A 12,121-nucleotide genomic window follows, 5' to 3' on the forward strand; every position below is an offset into this window, starting at 1 on the left:
TACAAATTTCGCAGCTGTCCATACAAAAATGATGTATGAAAATTCAAAAATCTGTATCTTTTGAAGGAATTTTTTGATCGATTTGGTGTCTTCGGCAAAGTTGTAGGTGTGGATACGGACTACACTGAAAAAAAATGATACACGGTAAAAAAAATTTGGTGATTTTTTTATTTAACTTATTATCACTAAAATTTGATTTGCAAAAAAAACACTATTTTTAATTTTTTTTATTTTTTGATATGTTTTAAAGGACATAAAATGCCAACTTTTCAGAAATTTCCAGGTTGTGCAAAAAATCATTGACCGAGTTATGAATTTTTTAATCAATACTTATTTTTTCAAAAAATCGAAATATTGCTCGCAAAATTTTTTCAACTTCATTTTTCGATGTAACATCCAATTTGCAATCAAAAAGTACTTTAGAGAAATTTTGATAAAGTGCACCGTTTTCAAGTTAAATCCATATTTAGGTGACTTTTTTGAAAATAGTCGCAGTTTTTCATTTTTTTTTAAATTAGTGCACATGTTTGCACACTTGTGGAAAACATATTTCTGAAAAGCTGAGAAAATTCTCTATATTTTGCTTCTTCGGACTTTGTTGATACGACCTTTATTTGCTGAGATATTGCAATGCAAAGGTTTAAAAACAGGAAAATTGATGTTTTCTAAGTCTCACCCAAACAGCCCACCATTTTTTAATGTCGATATCTCAGCAACTAATGGTCCGATTTTTAATGTTAAAATATGAAACATTCGTGAAATTTTCCGATCTTTTCGAAAACAATATATTCAAAATTTTCAAATCAAGAATAACATTTCAAAAGGGCTAAACATTCAATATTACGTCCTAGGAAAAGTGCTTGACAAGACATAATATTTGAAAGTACCCCACATGAATTTCCAGGCAATTTTTTTGCATGGCGGGGGGGGGGGGGTGTGACAAAAACCGAAGACATCAAACTAAGATGCATAATGGTTTTTTGCCATATGGAATGCGTTCAAATAAAAAAAAAGCATTGTATAACAAATTGAACAATATTGTAAATTCACTGCACTTTATCAAAAAATCTGTAAACTTTTCAATTGCAAATTTTATGATTCATTACAAATAAAAACTGAAGTCAAAAATAATTTTGGAGTAAAATTTACAATTCTTTGGCTTCTTTGTGACGTGGCGATTCTACACGAAGAATCCGGCCGACGCAGCCCAATGCCACCGCTGTCAGAAATTCGGACACGGCTCAAGAAACTGCAATCTCCCACCCCGGTGCGTAAAGTGCGGTGAGACCCACTTCACCGAAAGGTGCAGTCTTCCGCGGAAAGACCAGCTGGGGGAAAACGCCCAGCAGCACAAAGCGCGTGTCAAGTGCGCCAATTGTGGTGGAAACCACACGGCGAATTTCCGTGGCTGCGCCGCGCGGAAAAAGTACATCGAGGAGCAGGACAAGAAGAAGAAAGCGCCAGCGTCCCGCCCACCTCCGAAGACTTCGAGCTCGACCGCTGCAGCAGCTGGCGGCGGAGCGGTTCCATCGACCAACCCAGCGTTCCCTCCCGGTTGTACATTGTACATAGTACATTGTACTGAATAGTTTGTACATTGCCGAAGACACCAAATCAATAAAAAAAATTCTTGAAGTGAAAATCGGGATAAATTTTTGTTTATGATGCGGGATGCTTGCTTTTTGTGATATAAAAACAGCTCCACCAAATTGAAGCTTGATAAGATTATTTTGATTATAGTTTTGCACTTTTTTGTGTACAATTGAAGTGGAATGACTTATATATTACTTCCTACCCTGGACATTTAAGAGATATCGCCCTCTCCCTTCTTCCCTCCACATTCTAATGGACCGAACACTTGGTGGAACGTTTTGTCTTCTCTGGGGACTGTCGTCACCTGGCCGGACCTGCTGCTCCCTGGGAACACACGGAAGCATGCAACGAAATGTTGCACAGTATGAGAAAAGAAGCTGAAAGCGATGCGGGAAGAAGAATCCGCGCGCGCGTAACATGAGCGGACAAATTATGCACATAATCTGGCGAATATCTCGAAATTTATCATTCCCACTGTCTGTCCGGGGCCAGGGTTGCCAGATTTTTATTTAATTGGTAACATATTGTAATGTGTTCTTCTCATTAGGAATATTGGAGGATTTGTTTGATACTTTAGCGAAAATAACTGATGTTCAATACAATGTTGATCTGGCAACCCTGGTCCAGAGGCTGATCCCGCGATGGATCCGGTGGTGAATCGCTGCATGTGACGACATGGTCCAGAGAGAAAGACAGAAGGTTGCATGCTAGAAGCAGTGAAGCAATGAAGATGTGACGTGTGAGATGAAGCGTCGAAGATCTTGATCGCATGCTCGCGATCCTCGCGACATGAGCCACCAAGACAAGGCCCAGCAAGCATGTTCAGCAACAACAGGGAGCTTGTCCAGATCGCGTGGTTCTGATAGAGGGAGCAAGTTGATGGCAGCGATGAAAGCTTTGTCGTATCAAGTGTCAGAAGCAGGAGTAGTTTGAATGATTAATTAAGTACCTACATTATTAAATGAATTCCTCTGTTGGAAGAATTTTGAAAATATATTGAACAAATTTATTGAATAAACACTTTTGAGATTGATATTAAATTGATTCCAGTACAGAATGATAGTAATCTGGTCTTTAATTTCCAGCACGTTTGGCGCCAAGTGTGCCCGCTGCAGCCGCAGCATCTCCGCCTCGGACTGGGTCCGGCGGGCCCGGAAGATGATCTTCCACCTGGCGTGCTTCGCGTGCGACAGCTGCGGCCGCCAGTTGTCCACTGGGGAGCAGTTTGCGCTGGCCGACGACAAGGTGCTGTGCAAGAAGCACTACTCGGAGTTCTTCGACTGCGGAACGTCCAGCGATGGTGAGGATTTCGAGGGGGAAGGTCTACCAGGATATCAAGTTCTGAACCTTCGAAATGACCTTTCTTCTAGATGGCTGTGAAGCGGATGGCTTACAGAAGAGCAACAAAAGCAAACGTGTCCGGACGACCTTCACCGAGGAGCAGCTGCAGATTCTGCAGGCCAACTTCAACATCGACAGCAATCCCGACGGACAGGATCTGGAGCGGATAGCTTCGGTGACGGGTCTGAGCAAACGGGTCACCCAGGTTTGGTTCCAGAACTCGAGAGCTCGCCAGAAGAAGCACGTTCAAGGTAAAGTAGTTTAGCACAGGGTGCTATGAACAGTTCTTCAACTAAGCTTCCTCTCGACAGTTCCTTCCAACGGTGACATGAATCCGTTCGCCCGACACATCAACCTGCAGCTGTCGTACACGTTCCAGCAGGCCAGCGTAAGTCACGGACCGATGCATATGGGGCCGGGACCGCCGATGCACGGAAATTCGGGCGGTTCGAGTAGCTCCGGGTTCAGTAGCATCAATCATAACAACAACAATACAATTGTGTCCTCTAAATCGTCTCCGTACAGCAGGCATGGTAAGTTGATCAGATAAAAATAACTAAGCATTTTGGTATTTAAGTAATTCAATCTCATTTTCAGAATCTTCATTTGATGAACTATCGGAGGATTCGGCGATTCACTGCATGCAGAGCGAAATTTAGCAGGAAATAAGAAAATGGTCCTCTGATTCTTTGAAATGACAGTATTTAAGATATTTATTTTTTGTAAATAGATTATTTTTCAAAATTGTTAGTTCTATTCGGTAGCTAATTTAATCTATTATATTTAAATATAGGGACACATTTTGATAAGAGACTTGATAAACCAGTAGGTCTGCATAGTAGCGATAAATGCAAATCAAATTTGCACCTTGAGAATTGTACACGATTTTAAATTATTGATTTGTTGAAATAAACGAAATTATTGAACACAACGATGCGTCAGATTATTATTACTTGATTTGAACTAGAGAAAATTCGAAACAACTAAAAACTAAAACCTAAAAACTAAAAACTCAAAATTAGAAGCGTGATTTTTGAAATGTATGCTACTATCAAATAAAATACAAAACCATGAAAACACTAGATAGACAAAAAGGAAATGATAGGAGTGTGATATTTTCCTATTTATTGATATTAAACTAAACACTATTTATCATTTACACGGGAGCTGAGCTCCATCTTTATTATTCGGCTTCCTCTACCAGACAGACTCCTGATCCACGCTAGCTTTAAGGGAGCGTTCTTTTATTACGTAACGCAGTTAGGGGGGGTAGGGGGTGTCTGCGTTTGTAACGAAATGTTACGAAAATTGGGGGAGGGGGGGGGGGGGTGTGTGATGAAAAATTATTTGACGTAACGCAAAATTTTCATATAGACACTTATAAAAAAATATACAAAGACCTTGTGTTACGCGTTACAGGGGGGTTAGGGGGTATCGCTCATCTGTTACGATTTGTTACGAAGGGGAGGGAGGGGGTCAAAAATTTCAAATTTTGCGTTACGTAATAAAATAACGCTCCCTTTACACTCACACATACACAGCTCTACACGCTTATCGCTAACTGTCTAACATAGGTTAATGTTCAGGATGCCACAAGGAGGTGGTAGAGTAAAGGAGCTATTAGACCATAGCAAACAAACAAACGCGCACTTTTTGTGTTTGACAGTTTGCCAACTCGCAAACAAAGCAAAATGTGTTCAGGATGACGTTTCTGCAAACAAATGCAGGCAAACAAACCAAATAGGCAAATTGCCAAACTGTCAAAAAGCTTGTTTGTTTGTGATAGTCTAATACGTCCTTAAGCCAAATTCAATCAGAAACAAACATAAACTAGATAAATGCTAATTAAAATACTGAAAATAAAACAAGAAAAATATAAAACAAGATAAGTAACAATTTTCCTAGAACAAAAGTTGCCTCCTACCTCCTAGTACAGTCAGGGCCGTGTACAAGGGGGGGGTTTTAGGGGTTTAACCCCCCCCCCTGGCAAATTAAGTTATTTACATCCCATGCGCCCCTCGGCCCGAAGGGCCGATTTTTTTTTAGCTATGTTGCTAAAATGCCAAAGAGATTTTTTTTTCAAATCGATATGAAAAATTTGACTGGAGGCGCCCCTATGACTAAAACATTTTTATGAAAATTATGATAATTTAACTGGAGGCGCCCCTAAGACTTATTTTTTTTCAATACGAATATGCAATATAAAAATTTGACTGGAGGCGCCTCTACGTCTTAAAAAAATCATGCAAATTCTCGAAATGAAATATTGAATGGAGGCGCCCCTACGACTTAAAACAAATCATATTAATTTTTTTTTATAAAAATTGACTGGAGGCTCCCTTATGATTTGAAAAAACATGAAAATTCTTGATATAAAAAAATTGACTGGAGGCGCCCCTATGACTACCACATTTTTATGAAAATTTAACTAGACGCGCCCCTTAGACTTAATTATTTTCAATACGAATATGCAATATAAAAATTTGACTGGAGGCGCCCCTACGTCTTAAAAAAATCATGCAAATTCTCGAAATGAAATATTGAATGGAGGCGCCCCTACGACTTAAAACAAATCATATTAATTTTTTTTATAAAAATTGACTGGAGGCGCCCTTATGACTTGAAAAAAACATGAAAATTCTCGATATAAAAAATTTGACTGGAGGCGTCCCTATGACTACCACATTTTTATGAAAATTTAACTGGACGCGCCCCTAAGACTTATTTTTTTTCAATACGAATATGCAATATAAAAATTTGACTGGAGGCGCCTCTACGTCTTAAAAAAATCATGCAAATTCTCGAAATGAAATATTGAATGGAGGCGCCCCTACGACTTAAAAAAAATCATATTAACTTTTTTATAAAAATTGACTGAAGGCGCCCTTATGACTTGAAAAAACATGAAAATTCTTGATATAAAAAAATTGACTGGAGGCGCCCCTATGACTAAAACATTTTTATGAAAATTATGATAATTTAACTGGAGGCGCCCCTAAGACTTATTTTTTTTCAATACGAATATGCAATATAAAAATTTGACTGGAGGCGCCTCTACGTCTTAAAAAAATCATGCAAATTCTCGAAATGAAATATTGAATGGAGGCGCCCCTACGACTTAAAACAAATCATATTAATTTTTTTTATAAAAATTGACTGGAGGCTCCCTTATGACTTGAAAAAAACATGAAAATTCTTGATATAAAAAAATTGACTGGAGGCGCCCCTATGACTACCACATTTTTATGAAAATTTAACTAGACGCGCCCCTTAGACTTAATTATTTTCAATACGAATATGCAATATAAAAATTTGACTGGAGGCGCCCCTACGTCTTAAAAAAATCATGCAAATTCTCGAAATGAAATATTGAATGGAGGCGCCCCTACGACTTAAAACAAATCATATTAATTTTTTTTATAAAAATTGACTGGAGGCGCCCTTATGACTTGAAAAAAACATGAAAATTCTCGATATAAAAAATTTGACTGGAGGCGTCCCTATGACTACCACATTTTTATGAAAATTTAACTGGACGCGCCCCTAAGACTTATTTTTTTTTCAATACGAATATGCAATATAAAAATTTGACTGGAGGCGCCTCTACGTCTTAAAAAAATCATGCAAATTCTCGAAATGAAATATTGAATGGAGGCGCCCCTACGACTTAAAAAAAATCATATTAACTTTTTTATAAAAATTGACTGAAGGCGCCCTTATGACTTGAAAAAACATGAAAATTCTCGATATAAAAAAATTGACTTGAGGCGCCCCTATGACTACCACATTTTTATGAAAGTTTAACTGGACGCGTCCCTTAGACTTAATTATTTTCAATACGAATATGCAATATAAAAATATGACTGGAGGCGCCCCTACGTCTTAAAAAAATCATGCAAATTCTCGAAATGAAATATTGAATGGAGGCGCCCCTACGACTTTAAAAAAATCATATTAATTTTATTATAATTGACTGGAGGCGCCCTTATGACTTGAAAAAACCATGAAAATTCTCGATATAAAAAAATTGACTGGAGGCGCCCCTATGACTACCACATTTTTATGAAAATTTAACTGAACGCGCCCCTTAGACTTAATTTCTTTCAATACGCATATGCAATATAAAAATTTGACTGCAGGCGCCCCTACGACTGTAAAAAAAATCATACAAATTTTGTTATGAAAATTTGACTGGAGGCGCCCTTATTACTTAAAAAAAATCATGCAAATTCTCGATATGTAAAAAATTTGACTGAAGGCGCCCCTATGACTAAAACATTTTTATGAAAATTATGAAAATTTAACTGGAAGCGCCCCTAAGACTTATTTTTTTTCAATACGAATATGCAATATAAAAAATTGACTGGAAGCGCCCTTACGACTTAAAAAAATCATGCAAATTCTCGTTTTGAAAAATTAAATATAGGCGCCCATACGACTTTAAAAAATCATACAAATTTTGTTATGAAAATTAGACTGGAGGCACCCTTATGACTTAAAAAAATCTTGCAAATTATCGATATGAAAAATTTGACTGCAGGCGCCCCTATGACTAAAACCTTTTCATGAAAATTATGAAAATTTAATTGGAGGCGCCCCTAAAACTTAATTTTTTTCAGTACGAATATGCCATATAAAAATTTGACTAGAGGCGCCCCTACGACTTAAAAAAACATACAAATTTTGTAATGAAAATTTGACTAGAGGCGCTCTTATGACTTAAAAAAATCATACCAATTCTTATATTGAAAATTTGACCTATGACTATGAATGAAACATTTTTATGAAAATTCTCAATATGAAAATTTAACTGGAGGCGCCCCTACAACCTAATTTTTTTAAACATATTCTCAACATTAAAGATTAGACTGGAGGCGCCCCTTAGAATTAAAAAAATCATGCGAATTCTTGATATGAAAAATTGACTGAAAGCGCCCCTATGAATTATTTTTTTTAAATACAAATTCCCAATGTAAAAATATGACTGAAGACGCCCCTACGACTTTAAAGGCATATGCTCGATATGGCAACTTGGATTGAGGCGCCCTTATGACTTAAAAAAATCATACAAATTCTTATTATGAAAATTTATTTGGTGCCGCCCCTACGACTTAATTTTTTTAAACAAATTCTCAATATTGAAAATTTGACAGGAGGCGACTTAAAAAATCATGAAAATTTTCGCTATGAAAAATTTAATGAATGCGTCCCTACGACTTTGAAAAAATCATACAATTTCTTATTATGAAAAAATGACTGGAGGCGCCCTATGACTTAAACATTTTTATGAAAATTCTCGATATGAAAATTGAATTGAAGGCGCCCCTACGACCTAACAAAATCATGCAAATTCTCGAAATGAAAAATTGATTGGAGGCTCCACTACGACTTTAAAAACATCATATAAATTTTATTATGAAAATTTGACTGGAGGCGCCCCTACGACTTAAAAATATCATGCAAATTTTGGATATGAAAAATTGACTGGAAGCACCCCTATGAATTATTTTTTTTAAATATGTGTTTAAAAAAAATAATGTTAATGTAAAAAATATGACTGAAGACGCCTCTACGACTTTAAAGGCATATTCTCGATATGGCAACTTGGACTGAGGCGCCCTTATGACTTAAAAAAATCATACAAATTCTTATTATGAAAATTCAACTTGTGACTTAAATTTTTTAGAACAAATCTTCAATACCAAAAATTTGACAGAAGGCGCCCCTACGACTTCATCATGAATCATGATGATTTTCGCTATGAAAAATTTAATGGATGCGTGACTACGACTTTAAAAAAATCATACAATTTCTTATTATGAAAATTGACTGGAGGCGCCCCTATGACTAAAACTTTTTTATGAAAATTATGAAAATTTAATTGGAGGCGCCACTACGACTTTTAAAAAATCATACAAATTTTTTATGAAAATTTGACTGGAGGCGCCCTTATGACTAAAAAAAAATCATGCAAATTCTCGATATGAACATTTTGATTTGAGGCGCCCCTACGACTTAAAAAAATCATGCAAATTCTCGATATGGAAAATGGAATGGGTAAACATTTTTATGTAAATTCTCAATATGTAAGTTTTACTGGAGGCGCCCTTATGAGTGGGGAAAAAAATTGGTAAAAGTATTGAAAAAAAAGTTGAATAATCAGTGCCCAAATCAGCTTAAAAATGATAAAAATATTTTAAACATAAGATTTTACTGGAACCGCTATTATGACAAAATTAAAACATTCAACAAAAAAAAGTTTGACTATCGACGCCCCTCTAGCAACATAAAGACTGTTTAATAAGAGCAAAACAAAGTTTGGCGTACGGTAACATAAATAAAAATTCTGTTTAGCGTTCTAGCTACAACAACTTTTTGCGCCGGTTGGCAAACTTTGTTTGACTTATTTTGAATAGTCTTTATAGCTTGAGGAGCGCCGATAGTCAAATAATTTTATCAACAAAACGCCGCTGGTAAAATCCTATTTTTAAAATATTTATCTTTGATCTTTTTTTATGTTGCTCTACTTTTTTCATTTTTTTTATTTTGTCATGAGGCCACCTCTAGTGAAATTTTATTTTCAAAAAGGTAGTCAAATTGTTTTATTTAAAAAAATTATTTCATCACAAGGCGCAACTTTTTATCATTTTTATGTTGCTTAAGCTAACTTTTTTTTGATTATTTTTTTTACGTGTTGTGAAACTTTCTTTGAAATCTAATTTTCAAAATATTTTCATCATTTCTATGGTGCTATTCAGGCGTTGATAGTATTTTTTTTAATATGTTAATTATTTTATCATTTTTTAAATTTTGTTTATGAGAGAGGTGCCTTTTCGGAACATTTTCTGGGGTAGATCGAAATATATCTTTGTTTCCTGTAGCAACTTTGTTACTTTTTATCGATTTTCTAGGACGTTTCTTCAGAAAAGTCAAGGAATCGATAGAAATATATTCAAAATTATCTTTTTTAATTTTTTATACTCAAAAAATCTGTTACAAATGTTTGACCCAAAAATGAAGTTTCTTATCTAATTTTCAGATTTTTAGAAAATTCCGTCCAAAGATACAAAATTTCATACGTTTACATACCCATTCCAGCCCTCAAAATTGTATGGAGACTTGCATGAAAAAACAAATGATGCAAAATTGCTTCTTTTGACATAGGGAATGCACAGAAAAGTCGATTGAAAACCAGTAGTTTCCGAGTTATGATCAGTTGAACACTTTCAGTTTATCCAGCTACAACCCAATCCCACCTCTAGGCGGGGTTCGATCTAATAATTAGCCAAAAATCTTTTTTTTACCAATTTTCGACCTTTAAAAAGCATTGGAAAGGTGAACTCTTAAAATTTGTTTTTTTTAGGGTTGAACGTGTGACTTGTTTTATTTGACTTTACCAATGTAAATTTTTCTTGGCTGTGTTTTTCACTAATATTTTCTGTACTTTTTTTTCTATTGTTTCAGACTATACCTCTAAGCATTTTTTAACAATTTAAATGATAATGGTTTGTTCTAGAGTAAAAAAATTAAAAACATACAAAAAAATAATGAAAAATTGGCTGTAAAAACATGACAAATTAGGTGCTAGAATAGGCCAAATACTACCAAAAACAAATATCAACTAAACAAGATAAATGCAAATATTAAAACTATAAATGAAACAAAAACAACAAAAAACAAGAGACGTAAACTTTTTCGTAGAACAAAAGTTGCTCAAAATGTCAAGGGAAAAATTTAAAAAAAATCGAAAAAAATTGGGCAGCAAAGGGTTAACTCTTAGAAAAAATCAAGTTCATCGATTTGATTTCTTTGAGATTGTGTATCTCAGAAACAAATTGCTCGATTTGAAAGTTTCAGAGAGAAAATTGTACAAAATTTTCTTGAAAAGAAACCAAAATAAATTGAAAATGCAGTCCTAAAATTAGCTTTAACCTGAAAACGGTACATTTTGTTAACAAAATTGCTTCAACAATTTTTGTCCACTTTTACGTTTTTTTTTCTTCAAAAAAATCATATCTCCTAAACCAGATGAATAATATGACCGGCCCCAGAATTGTATGGACATTTGTATAGAAAAACGAATTATGCAATTGTGCTTCTTTTGACATATGGAATGCATGGTGCATGGCAAAGTTTCATCCAAATCAAAAAAATGAAAAGCTAAAAATCGTGAAAAAAATTTGCGAAATCGTTGAGAACTACTCTTAATATTTAAAAAAAAAACTTATGAAAACTTGTTTTGAGCAATTACCGCAACACTTCTTCACTAAAACCCCGTTTTACGCTCCACAAGTGAACGGCCCATGCCTCTTCCGATTTACGCCAAAACTCTCATTTGCGCAAAAATCTCAAATTCGCACAAACTCCGAATTAACGCCCCCTCTTCATGGTGCTATTCAACACGATTTGCAGCACCAATTCAAAAAGTGTAGTCTCCTGTTGCACCAATATAAAATATATAAAAACGAAGTTGACTTTATATCTGTCGGCCGGTACTAGACCAACCACTGTCTTCCTTTTAACTACAAGGACTTCGCCGCCCTATTTGAGTAAGGCACAGAGCGACGGCGCCGGATACCCATATTTACACTTAGAATTTTAGAGCGTCCGCCGCGGGATTCGAACCAGCAAAATATATGTAAAATATACCAAAGTATTATTTATTGAGTTTAAAGATTGACTGTTAGCGCCCTTTCGCAATCTAAACAAGCACCCCATGCGCCCCTTTCGAGAAAACCCTCCCCTTTCGAAAATCCTGTGCACGGCCCTGAGTACAGTCGACTCTCTGGTTGTCAATATCCAAGGGACCGTCGAGGAAGCGAATCATCAGTTTACGGAACGATGTGAAATGAAGACTCGATTGAAAATATTTTTTCTTGATACCCAGCTATGGGAGAGAATCATGGCAACGTCCATCAAACAAAAACAAACTAATGTCAAACACCCTTCAAGGCTTTGTTTCGCCAAGAAAAATGTCTATGCAAGCCATGAGAAAATGAAATTATTGACAACCGGAAGGAGATTTTTAAAGCGAACACAAGGGACCGTCGAGGAAGAGATCCTTCAAGCAAGGGAAAATATCGAGGAATGAAGATAATTGAAGTAGGCAGATTGAAGGGACTGAAGAATTCTTCGATAGATAGAGAATTATTGATATCAAGAAGATCGACAGCCAGAGAGTCGACTG

The 12,121-nt window shown here is 35.8% G+C and overlaps 1 protein-coding gene across 1 annotated transcript in view; it reads left to right on the forward strand.

The window, feature by feature from the left end:
- LOC120423504 (LIM/homeobox protein Awh-like) overlaps positions 1 to 3,865 on the forward strand; it is a 51,000-nt gene extending 47,135 nt beyond the window's left edge. The window contains exons 3-6 of the mRNA XM_039587345.2: positions 2,679 to 2,893; positions 2,964 to 3,185; positions 3,246 to 3,467; positions 3,532 to 3,865. Of these exons, the coding sequence (XP_039443279.1) occupies positions 2,679 to 2,893; positions 2,964 to 3,185; positions 3,246 to 3,467; positions 3,532 to 3,593 (721 nt within the window). The 3' untranslated portion in view covers positions 3,594 to 3,865. The remainder of the gene's footprint in view (positions 1 to 2,678; positions 2,894 to 2,963; positions 3,186 to 3,245; positions 3,468 to 3,531) is intronic.
- Positions 3,866 to 12,121: the final 8,256 nt, after the last annotated feature.

This window comes from Culex pipiens, chromosome 3, assembly GCF_016801865.2.
Source record: "Culex pipiens pallens isolate TS chromosome 3, TS_CPP_V2, whole genome shotgun sequence".
NCBI lineage: Eukaryota > Metazoa > Arthropoda > Insecta > Diptera > Culicidae > Culex > Culex pipiens.